The sequence below is a fragment of the Leptodactylus fuscus genome, chromosome 4 (assembly GCF_031893055.1).
Source record: "Leptodactylus fuscus isolate aLepFus1 chromosome 4, aLepFus1.hap2, whole genome shotgun sequence".
NCBI classification, from domain to species: Eukaryota; Metazoa; Chordata; class Amphibia; order Anura; family Leptodactylidae; genus Leptodactylus; species Leptodactylus fuscus.
The window spans coordinates 192311154-192327688 of record NC_134268.1 but is presented as its reverse complement, the minus strand read 5'-3'; the positions used below and the strand labels follow the sequence as shown (position 1 = coordinate 192327688).

Below are 16535 nucleotides of genomic sequence, written 5' to 3'. Positions count from 1 at the left end.
GCACTTGTAGACTGATATTTTATGGTCTGACATAACCTTAATGAAGGTTGTTTCACGGAAAACACAATGTAGCAGTAAATAAAGAGAGAAAATGAAAAGGGAGGAAGTTAGGAGTTTAGGTGAACGGAATCATAAATAAGCCATGCAATGCGGATCTGTTAGAAGAGCGACAGGCAATGTCGAAAAAAGATCAGAAACTTATTCTGCGCGTCCTTGATTAACATTGAGCCTTTCAGCTGATTCCACACGGAGAGCCAATCCATTCATTACAGTTAATGAGACAGCATAAGAATGTATAGATTAAAAACTGCTGGTCATCAGACTTTATTAGTCACCCACTATAATTATTGACAGGGATCAAGGATATTAAGCTCCAGAGAGGATCACTTATTATATTAAGACTCCGGAGAGGTATAAAATACATTTGAATTTAATTAGAACGGAACATCCATAATTTAAGAATAAATCTCGCCCTTGTGTTTTCTTATATATTAACTTGATTTATGTCCATTCGTGTTTCTAACAATTCCGGAGAGAAGTCCTTCACAAAAGGAAATCTACATAACCCTGATGTAGCATGGGAGCCCCCTAATACTGCCCCCTTAGGGCCTCTACTCTGCATACTGCACCCTAGTACTGCCACAAACAATATAATGCCCCTTTAGTACCACCACGCACAGTTTAAAGCCCCTAATTGCCTTGCAAATATTATAATTCCCAGTTAGTGTCCTCAAACAAACAGTATACGGTCCACTTAGTGCCCCCCATACATATATAATGCTCCTTAGTACTGCAACAGAGAGTATAATGCCGCCTTAGTACCAGGGGTGAACCTACCTTTTTTTGCCACCCGAGGCAGATGACAGAAAGTCGCCCCCCCCCCCCGGGAGGAGGGGGCGGGGTGGAGCAAAGGGGGCAGGGCGGAGCGAAGGGGACGTGGCGGAGCGGCGTTAGCAGGCAGGGAGAGGACCTGCCGGAGCGTGAGGGGAGCAGTGAGCGTGAGCAGCGCTGCGTCCACGGGGCCTCCCCAATCCACCGCTCGGTGACACTAAGCCAGTCTAGGACAGCTTGTCCTGGACTGGCTTAGGTAAGCAAAAATGCCACCCTGCCCGGGGCCCTGGCATAGCGCCGCCTGAAGCGGTTGCTTCAGGTCGCCTCATGGGAGGTGCGGCGCTGCTTAGTACCAACACACACAGTATAAAGCCCCTTAGTGTCCCCACACACACATTATAATGCCATGCAAGTGCCTACATCCAAGCATAAGTGCACACACACAGTACAATGCCCCCCACTCACAGTATACTGGCACCATTTTGTTGTTATATACTGTATATGAGAGTGCTTGGAAACGTTGTTCCGGTCAGTTCTGGTCTCACATATTTGGTGGGCTACTCCTACCTTGCCTGCCTGTAGCTCTTTGTTTTTTTTGCGTTATTCAGATACTCCTGATGAAATTCTTGAAACATGTCACATCATTATTGAGCGGTACTACTCTTGATAAAACATCCTTGTTGGAAGTGTCAAATGAAATAAAATCATTACGGAAATACAGCATCAAGTTTGGAGTGGTGTTTCATCCTTCTATGTACTGTTTATCTTAGGGAGTGTAGCCAGTCCCAATGGGAACGTGCGCCCTCTAGAGATGGACACTGAATCTGCTGTATGATGCCCATTTTGTACCACTTGCCTGAGTGTCATGGCTCTTTCAATCATTTGATCCCAGAAAAACGCCTTCAGGCCAGGGCTCCAAATTGCAAAAACACAGCGTTTTATATTACCTGCAAAGTGGATGGGATTCTGGCTAATTCCATCCACACACTGCAAAAAAAAAATCAGCAGCGGAAATGCTAGAAATTCATAACTTTTTTAATTTTACTGTCGACATATGGTGGATTGCAAAAGTATTCATACTGCTTGAACTTCTTCACATTTTGTCACTTTACAACCACACACTTATATGAATTGTGGGAGGATAGGCTCAGTGGTAGCAGCAGTGGACCCAGACAGTCAGAGGCAGACACAAAAGTTCATGTCCATCAGGTCTTACCCTGCATGTTTATTTTCCAAAACAGCAAAACAAAATAAGCCTTAACTTCAGGCAAAAAATAACAGAAATCCTGCTCGTCTGAGTTACTACGTAAACAGAGAATACCCTAACTGTACATGTGGCTTGCTTCAGCCACACGGTTAATATACCACGCAATGGCAGCATGAACTGGAGCCTCATCAGTCTTCTCAATGTGGGGACAGAACCTCTCTCCCCAGGAACTGGCCAGGACTGAGGTCTTGTCAACCTTTTATAGGCCTTTAATGAGGCCCAGCTCCCACTTGTGTTTGAAGGCTCCTCCCTAGAAGGATAAGAAGTGGTTAATAGAAAGGCCTTCTCACAGCTGAGGTTTTGTTACAGACGTCTGTGTTCTAACCTCACTTACCACACATAAGTGAGGAATCTGGGGGAGATATAGCAACTTTGCAGAATTTTACCAGTTACCTTCTCACAGTATTTTATTGAGAATTTAAGTGATAGACCAACACAAAGTAGCAGATAATTGTGAAGTGGAAGGAAAATGTGATGTGGAAAAGAATTCAGCCCCTGTACTCTGATACCCTTAAATAAAATCTTGTGTGCGCAATTGCCTTCAGAAGTCATTTAGTTAGTCAATAGAGTCCAGCTGTGTGTAATTTAGTTTCAGTATAAATACACCTGTTCTGTGAAGGTCTCAGTGGTTTGTTAGAGAACACTAGTGAACAAAATGCATCATCAAGACCAAGGAACTCACTGGACAGGGCAGAGATAAAGTTGTGGAGAAGTTTAAAACAAGGTTAGGTTATAAAACATATCCCAAGCTTTGAGCATCACAAGGAGCACTGTTCAATCCAACATTGAAAAACGGAAAAAGTATTCTACAACTGCAAACCTACCAAGACATGGCCATTCACCTAAACTGACAGATTGAACAAGGAGAGCATTGGTCAGAGAAGCAGCCAAGAGGCCCATGGTCACTTTGGAGGAGCTGCAGAAATCCACAGCTCAGGTGGGAGAATCTGTCCACAGGACAACTATAAGACATGCACTCCACAAATCTGGCCTTAATGGAAGAGTGGCAAGAAGAAAACCATTGTTGAAAGTAGGAAATAAGAAGCACCGTTTCAAGTTTGCCACAAGCTACATAGGCATAGTACCCAACCATTCCGGATCCGGCGGGACAGGCCTGATTTTATACTGCTGTCCTGGATAACTTACGGTTTGTCCTGCTATGCCCCTGAAGTGTTTTGCTGTTAACAAACTTAGGTTAGGATAAAGGCTAAATTGAAGATGCTAGATCCTAGTGGGCTAAAGAACCTTTGATGACATCATGACCATGTGATCAGACTCTTGTGTGGGGGGGAGCTATTCTGGATACTACAGGACAGTGTAGTGTTACACAGAGAGAGGAAGCTGCTGGGACTGGAGACTGATGGAAGGTAAGAGGAGCGAAGAGACAGAATGTGTGAGCAAGAGGGGGGAAATGGGGGCAGCTATAGGGGGCACTTAAACTAAAGGCAGATGATGGGGCAATTAAACTGGGGAAGATAAATGGGCAATTAAACTGGGGCAGATAATGGGGGACATTTAGCTGGTGGCAGATAAAGGGGCACATTAGGCTGGTGGCAGAGGAAGGGGGACATCAAGCTCGTGGGAGATGAAGGGGGACATTAAACTGGGGGCAGATGGAGGGGGGCATTAAATTGGTGGCAGAAGAAGGGGGACATTAAACTCGAGACAAATGGAGGGGGTCATTCAAATGGGAACAGATGGATAGGGGACATTAAACTGGGGTCAGATCGAGGCGTAGACATTAAACTGGGGGGGGGGCAGATGGAGGGTGACATTAAACTTGGGGCAACTGGAGGAGGACATCAAACCATGGGGGGTAGCCGGAGAGGGATGTGTCTGCCTCTAGTTGCCCCAGTTTATTGTCCCCCCAATTAACCCCACTGCTTAATGTCCCCCTCCAGCTGCACCAGTTTAATGTTTACCTCTAGCTGCCCCAATTTAATGTCCCCCTCTAATTTCCGCCAGTTTAAACTGGGGACTTCACACTGTGGAACAATTAGAGGGGAACATTATAAGGTGGGAGCATATAATGTTAGGGTGACTATAGGAGCATTATACTGTGTGGAGGAACATGGAAAAATGGATGAGAATGGGTGTAGTCAACATAGAAGTGGGTGGAGCTAAATTTGTTGCGGCTCATATAGCACACTGCACTTTTTGTCCCTCTTTCTGTCCTTTGAGGGTTGGGAGGTATGTACATAGGGGACGCAGCAAACATGAGGAAGAAGGTACTCTGGTTAGATGAAACCAAAGTTGAACTTTTGGGCCTAAATGCATAGGGATATGTGTGGTAGAAAAGCATACCTCCCAACCGTCCCGATTTCCGCGGGACAGTCCCGATTTGGGTGACATGTCCCACGGTCCCGGTTGGAGGGAGGTATGTCCCGATTTCAACTCAGATCTGCGTCCAGAGGACGCAGATCTGAGTTGAACACATATGCGGCTGAAGGAAGGAGCTGACACAGGTCAGCTCCTCGCTTCACTGCTGCCGCCGGCTCCTGGCTTGTAGACGCGATGTACAAGCCAGGAGCCGGCGGCAGCGGCGAAGCGAGGAGCTGACACAGGTCAGCTCCTCGCTTCAGCCGCATGTGTCAGCGAGAGAGAGACGCAGCGGCGAAGCGAGCACGCGAGCAGCTTCAGCCGCATGTGTCAGGGAGAGAGGCGGGCAGCGGCGAAGCGAGCACGCGAGCAGCTTCAGCCGCATGTGTCAGCGAGAGAGGCGGGCAGAGAGCGGCGAGGGAGCGGAGGAGAAGGTAAGTTTAATGTGGAGGTGGAACGTGAATCTGGGGGCAGATGAAGGAGAGGACAGCATGACACTGGGGGCAGAGATGGAGAGGACATGAATCTGGGGGCAGAGATGGGGGACATGAATCTGGGGGCAGAGATGGAGGGACAGGAATCTGGGGGCAGAGATGTGGGGACATGAATCTGGGGGCAGATATGGAGGGGACATGAAACTGGGGGCAGAGATGTGGGGACATGAATCTGGGGGCAGAGATGGAGTGGACATGAAACTGGGGGCAGAGATGGGGGACATGAATCTGGGGGCAGAGATGGAGAGGACATGAATTTGGGGGCAGAGATGGAGGGACATGAATCTGGGGCAGAGATGTGGGACATGAATCTGGGGGCAGAGATGTGGGGACATGGATCTGGGGGCAGAGATGGAGAGGACATGAAACTGGGGGCAGAGATGGAGGGACATGAATCTGGGGGCAGAGATGGGGGACATGAATCTGGGGGCAGAGATGTGGGGACATGAATCTGGGGGCAGAGATGGAGAGGACATGAATCTGGGGGCAGAGATGGAGGGACATGAATCTGGGGGCAGAGATGGAGGGACAGGAATCTGGGGGCAGAGATGTGGGACATGAATCTGGGGGCACAGATGTGGGGACATGAATCTGGGGACAGATATGGAGGGACATGAATCTGGGGGCAGAGATGGAGTGGACATGAATATGAGGGCAGAGATGGGGGACATGAATCTGGGGACAGAGATGTGGGGACATGAATCTGGGGGCAGAGATGGAGAGGACATGAATCTGAGGGCAGAGATGGGGGACATGAATCTGGGGGCAGAGTTGGGGGACATGAATCTGGGGGCAGAGATGTGGGACATGAATCTGGGGGCAGAGATGGAAGGACATGAATCTGGGGGCAGAGATGGAGAGGACATGAATCTGGGGGCAGAGATGGAGGGACATGAATCTGGGGGCAGAGATGGAAGAGGGACATGAAACTGGGGGCAGATGAAGGGTGTATATGAAACTGGGGGAGAGATAGAGGGGGGACATATAATTTACAGGTGACTGTAAGAGGATTATACTGTGTGCGGGCACATGAAAAATTAACGAGTGGGTGGAGTCAACACAAAAGTGGGTGGGGCTAAGCTAACATTTTGTCCCTCTTTTGGTTCTTCAAAAGTTGGGAGGTATGGAAAAGTATGGCTGCTCATCACCTTCAACACACCATCCTCACTGTGAAACATGGCGGGGCCGCATCATGCTGAGGGGGGGGGGGAGTCTTCAGCAAAGACAGAGAAGCTGGTCAGAGTTGATGGGAAGATGATAGAGCTAAATACAGGGCAATCCTGGACGAAAACATGTTAGAGGCTGGCAAAAGCCTTGAGACTGGGAAGGAGATTCACCTCCTAGCAAGACAATGACCCTAAACTTACAGCCAGACCTACAGTGGAGTGGTTTAGATAAAAGAATATTCATGTGTTAGAACGGCCCAGTTACAGTCCAGACCTAAATCCTATTGAGCATCTGTAGCAAGACATGAAAATTGTTGTTCACATATACTTTCCATCCAATCTGGCTGAGCTTGAGCTATTATGCAAAGAAGACTGGGAAAAATCTCAGTCCCTAGATGTGCCAAGCTGGTACAGACATACCCTAAAAGACTTGCGGCTGTAACTGCAGCAAAAGGTTGCTCTACAAAGTATTGATATAGGGGGACTGAAGACTTTTGCACCTCACACTTTTCAGATTTTTACACGTGGATTGAGTCTCCGGTTGGAAAGTCATGTAGACCAGGGACAAAATGAATAAAATTATCACGTTAGTGGTAAAATAAAATTGCAAGTCAGATGCAGCAAAACATCAGCCGCTTCTAGGTGGTTTTAATCATGGTGATTTTGCAGAGAAAAATGCTGCTGAATTTCTCTTTGGACATTCAGCATTATTTTTGCTATTGGTGTCCTATCCTTAAAGGGGTATTCCCATGTCGCATACTCACCAGTCTTCGCTGCTGTAAAATCTTCTTTCTTCCGGCTTTGTTGCGTCATTGGTGGGTGGGGTTACATATGCAAAGCCAGCGGCGAGATGACATCGCTTCTATGCCGCTGGCCCTGCGTGCGCGCTCATAGATGGTGAGACCAGTCAGTTCTCCGGCCTTCACAATGCTAATACAAACCCTACATCTGCTGTAATAGAAAGGCGGATGCCGGGGAGGGTTAGACACCAGTACAGGTGCCTGCGACGTCGCTACGCTCCTGCCCTGCATGAAGCCAGCAGCGGCAGGAGCGATGCTGCTATTCCGCTCCTCCGCCCCCCCCTCCCCCTCCGGAATAGCAGCATCGCTGCTTCATGCAGGGCAGGAGCGTAGCGATGTCGCAGGCACCTGTGCTGGCGTCTAACCCTCTCCGGCATCCGCCTCTCTATTACAGCAGATGCCGGGTCTGTATTGGCGGCCCCTTCCCCCAAAGTGTAAACTACTCCCCCCCCCTCCAGGCTCGCTCCCGTGCACTTAGCCCCTCCTCCCTCCCCCCTGAGAGCAGGCAGATACATCACTTGACTTTTGAAAAGATAAGTCAAGGGATGTGCCATCAAAGAAATGAATAAAGTAAGATAGTGGACAAACAAAGCAGTTTTGCTGAAGCAATGTATTTAGGAAAAGTCTTACATTCACATTAACAAGCAGTATAGAGAGGATCCTTGTGATGGGACAACCCCTTTAACCAAATCCCGTCCCACAGTGTACTATTATGTACATCATGAAGATGGTGCCAGCTCAGAAGCTGAGACAGCTGCATCGGAAAAGGATGCCAGCTGTAATGCCCATGAGCAGTGAAACAAGACCACTTGTGCCCATTTAACCATTTAGATCTCACCATCAATGATGGCTGTGGAATCTAAGGGTAAGTTCACACAGAGTTTTTTGGTCAGGATTTTGAGGCCGTATTCGCCTCAAAATCCTGACCAAAAAGACGGCTCCCATTGAAATCAATGGGAGCCGCTCAGGAGCTTTTACCGGGAGCTGCTTCTTCCGGCTCCCGGAAAAAAGAAGCAAGGTTCTCATTCTTCAGGCCAAGTCACCTCGCGATTTGGCCTGAAGACACTCCCTCCTCCGGACTAGGCCCATTCATTGGACTTAATCCGGAGCGGAGTGTGCGACTGGATGCCGATGCAGTGCAGCGGAATTCAGTTGTGGCTACTCGGTTTTTGGATCAGAACCTGAGGCGGCCTTTGCCTCAGGTTCCGATCCAAAAACCCCTGTGTGAACTTACCCTATAAGAGTTCTGTTAGTGCTCCCCTCCCATCATTACCTGCTACATTGTCACGGTGATGGGGTCCTAATAAAGGCCCCCCAAGTAACCATTATAAATAAACCTATAAGACTCTGTCATAGTCTCTTTGTCTGTGGTGATTGTAGAAGTGTGTAAATCGAGTCTTGGGTGAAATTTTACGATCGGGTTTACGCGGCGTTAACGCCACGTACACGCGACCATAAAATGCGCACCGTAAATAGCGTGGCGCAAACGCTCCCGTAACGTGGCGCTCGGCGTAAAAATCAGCACCAAATGAGCGCCGCGTTATGCCGTGTGAATGGACCCTTACACGTGTATTTGTAGACGTGTATTTTCAGCAAATACATGGGCGTTTAGTGGGTGTGAAGGAGAGCAGGGGGTGTGCTGAATAATGCAATGCATTGCTATAGTAATGTATTGCAATGCATTGCCTAATAGTGTGAGTGTATGCAGGCGTAATGTTTAGTTCAGTTAGTAGAGTGGGGGATTTCGGAGGCGGGGATAGGTAATGTGTGTGTTTCACAGTATTGTTTTTTTTATTTTTTTATTTTATTTTAATGCTAATGAGGTTTGCAGGCTGCATCTAGCAGCTTGCAAAATAATACCATTGTACACCAGCAGGGGGTGTCCTGAACAATGCAATGCATTGCAATCATAATGTATTGCTATGTATTGCATTGCATAAGCGTGCCAGTGCTATTGCAGGCTACATAGCATAGCCTGCAGCAGCCTGGACACACTGAGCTGTGTGGGAGGCGTGGGAGAGCTAGCGGCTGCTATAGCAACCTTCGCGGCGGCAGCCTAGCCCAGTGTAGGCGGCAGAGATGAGCAGGAGGATGCCTCCGTGCAGCGAGGGACAGACGGGAGCCGCGGGACAGGTAAGAGAAGGCGGCGGAGGACGCAAAGTTGGCAGGAACTGGAGACATGATGGGAGTAGCGCAGTATATGCGCGATTGTGTAAGGGAAGGGCTATGGCGGGCATACGGCTACCGGCCACCTGGCAGACGGAAAGTGCCGGCATGCGCCGTAGTACAAGGGGGTATGGCGGCCGAGAGCAGAGGCAGTGTGAGCGGTGGTGTGCAAGGAAGCGTCGGCTATGGCGGCCAGTTGCCATAGGAACATCAGTGGCATGGGCTGTAGCAAGGGGGGTGAAGTGAGGTGCAAGTGACTGTGAGGTGTGTTTGCAGAGAAGTGGAAGGATAGGGCACTGAGTTAGAGGGGTAAGGTTATTATGGAGCGTAAGGTGTTGGCACAGCGGCGTACAGAGGGCAGAGGTCCTGGCAGTGTTAGAGTGGTACGTGAACTTACCAGTGTCGGGCTGGTGGATGGATCGTGCAGAGGAAACAGCAGGGAGGTGATAGCGGCATCGGGTACGGTTGCGGGCTGGAGGCAGGATTTTGTGTGCTGCGGCCTAAGGTGGAGGCGCAAATTGGTGGCATGCTAGTAACACGTTGTTTATGTGTGCAAAGTGCGCATGTGAAGCTAGTGGAGTAGTGTGGTGGGCAGTGCCGCGGATCCTCCCAGCGGTGGGGGTCGGCAAACATGGCTGGTCCAGAGAGTGACAGAGGTAGGCTCCTGCAGTATGGTGAAGGTGAGGGTGAAAGTGGGGAAGTATATGTGAATGTGAGTGTGTGGGGTTAGGGGCTAGGCTGTAGGGGGTAATGTGAAGTTTAGGGGCTTGCTATGGTCCAAAGTGTGTGAGATTGCAGAGATGGTGATGTCAGTTTGTTTTTTGTGGGGTTTGTGTGGAAAACGTATGTGGGTTATTGTGTTCAAAAGTAGCCTATTACGCAATCGGGTGTATTAACTATGTTTGTGGAAAATTTCAGCCAAATCGGTGGAGCGGGTTTTGCGTGATTGACCGCCAAACATCCGAACATCCAAATAGGATAGTACATTGCAATACATAAGTATTGCTATGTGCTATACTGGCAACCAACTACATTGTGGTAAAGTATTAAACAAAAAATAAAATAAAAAACAACATAAATAGCCGTTTTTCAGTGTTAATTTTTTTGTAACAGAAAAATAATAATAATAGTAAACCCCCCTAGCTATATTTGGTATTGATATTTCTACAATAACTACTCTACTATATAAACAGAACATTCTTTATTATACATGGCGAATGCTGTAAAAGATAAAAGTATAAAACAATAATAACATTGGATTTTTTTGGTCTCATATTACTTTTTTTTCCCGACAAGTCTCCATAAACCATAGAGGTAACAATAGAAACTACAACCGATCCTGCGAAAATAACCCAAAACAATTCCTATTTTTGTCCACAAAATTGTAGATCATACGGGTCTTTTGCGGATCCGTATACGCAGACTGGCCGTGTCCGTGCCTCCTCAGGGTTTCTCTGACTTTTCTTGTTGACAACACATTTTTTTCTCAGAAGAATCTTTATTATCGTTTTACTATTGGATGTATGAGCGCAGCACAACGACAACATGAATTTTATTCACTTTTCCCCAAGTAGATGACGGAAGGGCTGGGCGAGCTGTAGCCGCCTCCTATCTCCCTCAGCCACCTGCCTCATCTAATAACACTGCAGCACACACTGACAGGAAGGGAGGAGGCGGGAAGCTAAACAAGTGGCTCCACCAATCACAGGTGCCGACACGGGAGACGACCCGCGGCTGCCCTGTCCCTGCACCAATCACAGGGCGCGTTACTTGTACATCGTGTGCTCCTGTGTTTTGGGCAGAGCGGCGGCTGTGAGGAGCAGGAGTAGTGCACACCGCATCCGCGGCACAGGGGAGGCCCCGGGCTTTGTTATTGTTCTGCCTCCTTCTGTCTGCAGGGGGGAAGGGTGGAGAGGGGATGAGATTCTGCCTCAGCATCAGTCCGTCCTGGGCTCCAGCAATATGAAGGATGGAAGAAGACGATGTGACCATCAGAGAGCAGAACTTTCACAGCCAAGTTAGAGAATGCATCGTAAGTTGTGGGGAAGTCTGTCATGTCTGCTGTCCTGTTACTGTACACTTGTGTCGTGTCTGCCGTCCTGTTACTGTACACTTGTGTCGTGTCTGCCGTCCTGTTACTGGACACTTGTGTCGTGTCTGCCGTCCTGTTACTGGACACTTGTGTCGTGTCTGCCGTCCTGTTACTGGACACTTGTGTCGTGTCTGCCGTCCTGTTACTGGACACTTGTGTCGTGTCTGCCGTCCTGTTACTGGACACTTGTGTCGTGTCTGCCGTCCTGTTACTGGACACTTGTGTCGTGTCTGCCGTCCTGTTACTGTACACTTGTGTCGTGTCTGCCGTCCTGTTACTGGACACTTGTGTCGTGTCTGCCGTCCTGTTACTGTACACTTGTGTCGTGTCTGCCGTCCTGTTACTGGACACTTGTGTCGCGTCTGCCGTCCAGTTACTGTACACTTGTGTCGTGTCTGCCGCCCAGTTACTGTACACTTGTGTCGCGTCTGCCGTCCAGTTACTGTACACTTGTGTCGTGTCTGCCGTCCAGTTACTGTACACTTGTGTCGTGTCTGCCGTCCTGTTACTGGACACTTGTGTCGTGTCTGCCGTCCTGTTACTGGACACTTGTGTCGTGTCTGCCGTCCTGTTACTGGACACTTGTGTCGTGTCTGCCGTCCTGTTACTGGACACTTGTGTCGTGTCTGCCGTCCTGTTACTGGACACTTGTGTCGTGTCTGCCGTCCTGTTACTGGACACTTATGTCATGGTGTAGTGTTACCTTGTCATAGTCCTATACATGCGGCTTTGTGTGCGGTTAGTTCTGCGAGCTCAGGTGATTCCATGTTATTGCGCACAATTCACACTGACTCTTGTGGAGTGTCTTACCTGGGTGACCATGTATGATAACTTCTTGGGGGCGCTGGTGTGTCCAAGTCTCATTGGGTTATGTATTCCTTAATGTTGACACTTATCTCCTAGCTAAAGTACTGTGTAGGGGTTAAGAGGCCATTGATCCCATTACTTATGTGGGGCATGGAGCGGCAACCTCTGTCAGTCCCATAGAAGTGAATGAAGCCGTGGCTGATCCTATGCCCTATGCCTCCATTCACTTGGGGACCCCTGTGATAAGGCACTTATTCCCAATCTAAAGTACTGTATAGGGGATAAGAGGCCATTGATCCCATTACTTATGTATGGCACAAAGCGGCAACCTCTGTCAGTCCTATAGAAGTGAATAAAGCCGTGGCTGATCCTATGCCTTATGGCCCCATTTACTTGGGGAACTCCCTAATAAGACCCTTATCCCCAATCTAAAGTACTGTATAGGGGATAAGAGACCATTGATCCCATTACTTCTATGACAGAGGTCGATGCTCCATGCCCCACATAAGTGAATGACGAGGTGGCTGATCCTATGCATTATGGCTCATTTACTTGGGGAGCCCCTTAATAAGACCCTTATCCCCTATCTAAAGTACTGTATAGGGGATAAGAGGCCATTGATCCCATTAGTTATGTGGGGCACATAGCAGCAGCGTCCTCTCAGTCCCATAGAAATGAATGAAGAGGTGGCTGATCCTATGCCTTATGGCTCCATTCACTTGGGGACCCCTTTGAGGGGCTGTTCACACATAGGCATTTAATGCTGAATTTGAGACAGGAATTCGAGATGAAATCCACCTCAAATTTTGCATGAAATCTGCCTCCCATTCATTTAAATGGAAAGCAGTAGCCGATTTTTTTTTCCAGCTAGTAAAAGTAAAAAGCATCCTGCTTTTTCTACAGTTTTCACCAGAGAGAACTCCCATTGAAGTGAATGAGAGGAGGAAAAGACAACTTTTCCGTATGCCATAGAATTTGTCAAAATCTGCTTATGGAATTTGGCCCTGTCCAATAAAGGCAAAGTACTGTGGTATTTCTATCCAAATTCTGCTTCAAATTCAGCGTAAAAATCCTTGTTGTTTTTTTGACAAGTAGAAAAAAAATCTGCTTCAAATTAAGGAAACAGAAATTTTCTGCTTGACAAATTCTGCATCAAATTCCTGCATGTGAACTCTCTCTTACATAGTCTCTATCTAAAGTACCGTATAGGACAGGAGCAGGGGTAGGCAACCTTTGGTGCTCCAATTAAGATTTTTGGGGTTCAACAGCCACAAATTACTATTATACCCTGGAGTTTCTTCAGACCCTAGAGCAGGGGTAGGTAACCTTCGGTGCCCTAGCTGCTAAAATAAAACCCCATAACTCCCAGCATGCATACTTGCTCTGCTGTTCTTGGAACTCCTATGGAAGTGAATGGAGCATGATGGGAGTTGTAGTTTCACAGCAGCTGGAGTGTTGAAGGTTTCTGACCCTGGTATAGGTGCTAAAAGGCCATTGCTCCCATTACATCTCTGGGGCATGGAGTGGTGACCTCTGTCAGCCCCATAGAAGTGAATGAAATGGTGGAAGATCATATGCTGTATGGCTCCATTCACATGGGCACTCTGGATCAGACTTTTATCCCCTCTGCTGAGGGTATCTACAGGGCTACGCAGTGAGTTTGGTTGCAGCTTGTGTCACATGACCAAGGATGCACTTAATGCCCTAGTGTTCCTGTGGATAAGTGAAACATTAAAGGGGTTTTGTACAGAATTGATGACAGATCCTTAGGAAAGGCCGTCAGTTCAAGAACACAATATTTTGAATGGTATCGCTCTGCAGACAGGGCATGTGACTGATGAAGGGGATGTCACATTGTCTGAGAAGTAGAAGTGGCGCTGCTGCTGCTTCAATCAGCTGATCCAAGGGGTTCCTGGGTTGTTGTTTTTTATTTTGCAGATTTTGTTGTAGTCATTAATATGAGATTGATCATGTCTGATGACCAGGACCCCTACTGATCAGCTGTTCTCTACACAGTGTACAGAGCCATAAGCAGATGGCTCTGTATACTGTGCAGTGGCCTGACCTCGTTATTGTACTTCGGCTTCAATCATTTGACCCCTTTAGTTAGATATGTCATCCTTGTCTGAGTGGCGGGGTTTGACTACTTGTACAACTTTGACTTAAAGAACACTAGGTAAGTCTCAGGGGCTCCTTCGGCTATTTCTTCAACAGGGCTATTCCATATAAGGAATCCCCCATTGAATGCAGTAGCGTCGCACCTCTTGGCACAGAGTCTGCTGTAACAACACTGCTTTATTAAAAAAAAATTAAGGGCTAATATCTGTCATGCCCACAATAGTCAGAAATGGATGTCGTGTGTGTCGGCAAGTCGGCGTCACATTTAGAAAAACCTTGTCCCGCTACTGTTTCACTAGTGTTTGGGTTTCCATTTGGGGACCTGAAAAACAGAAACCCTTTCCGCTTAAAAAGCGTTTACCTGCAGAAACCTGCGGACCCCCATAGACTATAATGCTTGCAGAACTTTTCTGTCTGCCTATTTTAAGCGGAATGGGGGACGGAGTCTCGCACTGAGTCTCAAACACTAGTGTGTTGCTAGAGGGTGTATGGACATCAAAAAGCTGGTTCTCTTCTAAGAGACTGATGGACACTAGGCTCACACTAGCAATTGGGTCTCAGTACTCAGAAGCAGGACTTTTCTCTCTGCCGTTATTGGCGTAAACCTGTTGGACCCCATTATAGTCTATGGAGTCTTCGGGGAACGGCTTTTTATGCAGCTAGGGTTTCTGTGTTTTGGGTCCCCAAGTGGACCTGAATGACGGAAACCCGAATGCTGGTGTGAACCTAGCGTCAACAAGATTATTTATTTATTGCAAAAATTTGAATAAGAATTTTTTTTTTTTTTCTAGTATTCCTTGTGTATTGAATCTTCTTCACAAAATTAATAAGAATCTTCTGAGCCAGTGACTAGCCATCTGTCCTGGTCATGGGGACACCACTCATGTTGTTATACTCTAGTAACCAGAGATTTGGCTTATCAAATGCCAGGTAGCAGAGATCTTGAAAAGCACAAGGAATACTTCTGTATGTCTTAGGCCGGAGCTCCATGGACCGGAAATGCCGCGATTTGCCCGCAGCGGAGATGCTGCGTGAAAAATGGTGGCATTGTACAGTGCAGGCATAGTGGATGGGATTCATGCGAATCCCATCCCCACTTTGCAGAAAAGATCACAGAGCGGACACGCTGCGATTTGCAAAGCCGTTGCAAATCGCAGCATGTCAATTATATCTACGGAAACGCCGGCGGCTTTCCCTTAGATATAATGTTAAGAGAAAGTCTGCAGAGGAAAACTCTGTGAACTTTTTCTTAAAAGCGCTGCGGAAAGAACCGCAATGTGTTCACGCAGCGGTTCTTCCCGCAGCGCTTTAGTGCTGCGGATACGGCCTGTGGGGCCCCGGCCTTAGAGGAGTTTTCCTATCTCAGACTGCTTACTACTGCTGACACTTTAGCCAGAAAATCGCTTTTCATGAAATATCAGGGGCTAAGATTTTATTTCTATGGATGTAATAGTAGCAGCAATTATAGCGGTAGTCATCGCGATGGATTTTGGCATAACTTTGGACCACAGCTACACTTGGTGGAAATAGTATAGATGCAATCCTCTAAATCTCCTAAGGCTAGGTTTATTTGTGTCGTATACACTATGTACATTCCCTATGAGTTTGCAATTTACAGCGTATTAAAATAGAGACTTAAAAAAATCATCCTTGTAGAGACTTTACATCTGGAGTTTGTCAATTTATGTTGTATAGGGTAAAATGTGCAGCAAATCCACATCAAAAACATGTTCAGACTCTGGTGAATTCACTACTAATTTATCTGTTCCATGTATGTCCCATGTGGACGTTTCCAAAGACTTTTCTCCTGCACCTCTTTTTCCTGACCTTTCAATTTCACAGCACCATAGGGAAGAGGAACCGCCAAAGACTTTCTTAGGTAAGTATAAGTACAGGTGTTTTTATAATAATAATCAATTTTATTTATATAGCGCCAACATATTCCGCAGCGCTGTACAATTTGTAGGGTTCAAATACAGACAGAAACATACATTACAGAGAAATAGTCACTTCACACAATGGGACTGAGGGCCCTGCTCGCAAGAGCTTACAATCTATGAGGTAGAAGGGGTGACACAAGAGGTAGCAGGGGCGGCATTGCTTATACAGGGGTCAGACAATGTTGTAATAAAGGTGACTGTCATTACACAAACATAAAACTGTATGAGCCGTCACCAGTCGTGTCCTTTAATGTTTAGTTGGTGCCTGGACATATAAAGTTAGTGTGAAACGGAATCATATCATGTGGGGTAATGCGGGGGTGTGAACAGAGGAGGGTTAATTTTAGGGATTCTAATTACGATACGGAAGGGTTTACATTAGGAATTGTAATAGGCCTGTCTGAAAAGATTTGTCTTTAGTTTGCGCTTGAAGCTGTAGAAATTTTTTCTTTTATAGTCTACATTCTGTCTTATCAAACGTTAACTCTGGCATTGCCAGATAATGTGTAGTGATACCGAGCCTCACCGGCAAAGG

The 16535-nt window shown here is 47.2% G+C and overlaps 1 protein-coding gene across 2 annotated transcripts in view; it reads left to right on the top strand.

Annotated features, from left to right (window-relative positions):
• Positions 1-10814: 10814 nt before the first annotated feature.
• The window catches only part of LMBR1 (limb development membrane protein 1), a 218363-nt gene continuing 212642 nt past the window's right edge, over positions 10815-16535 (top strand). For both annotated transcript variants that reach the window (XM_075271540.1, XM_075271539.1), the window contains exon 1: positions 10815-11075. In XM_075271540.1, the coding sequence (XP_075127641.1) occupies positions 11013-11075 (63 nt within the window). In that variant the 5' untranslated portion in view covers positions 10815-11012. The remainder of the gene's footprint in view (positions 11076-16535) is intronic.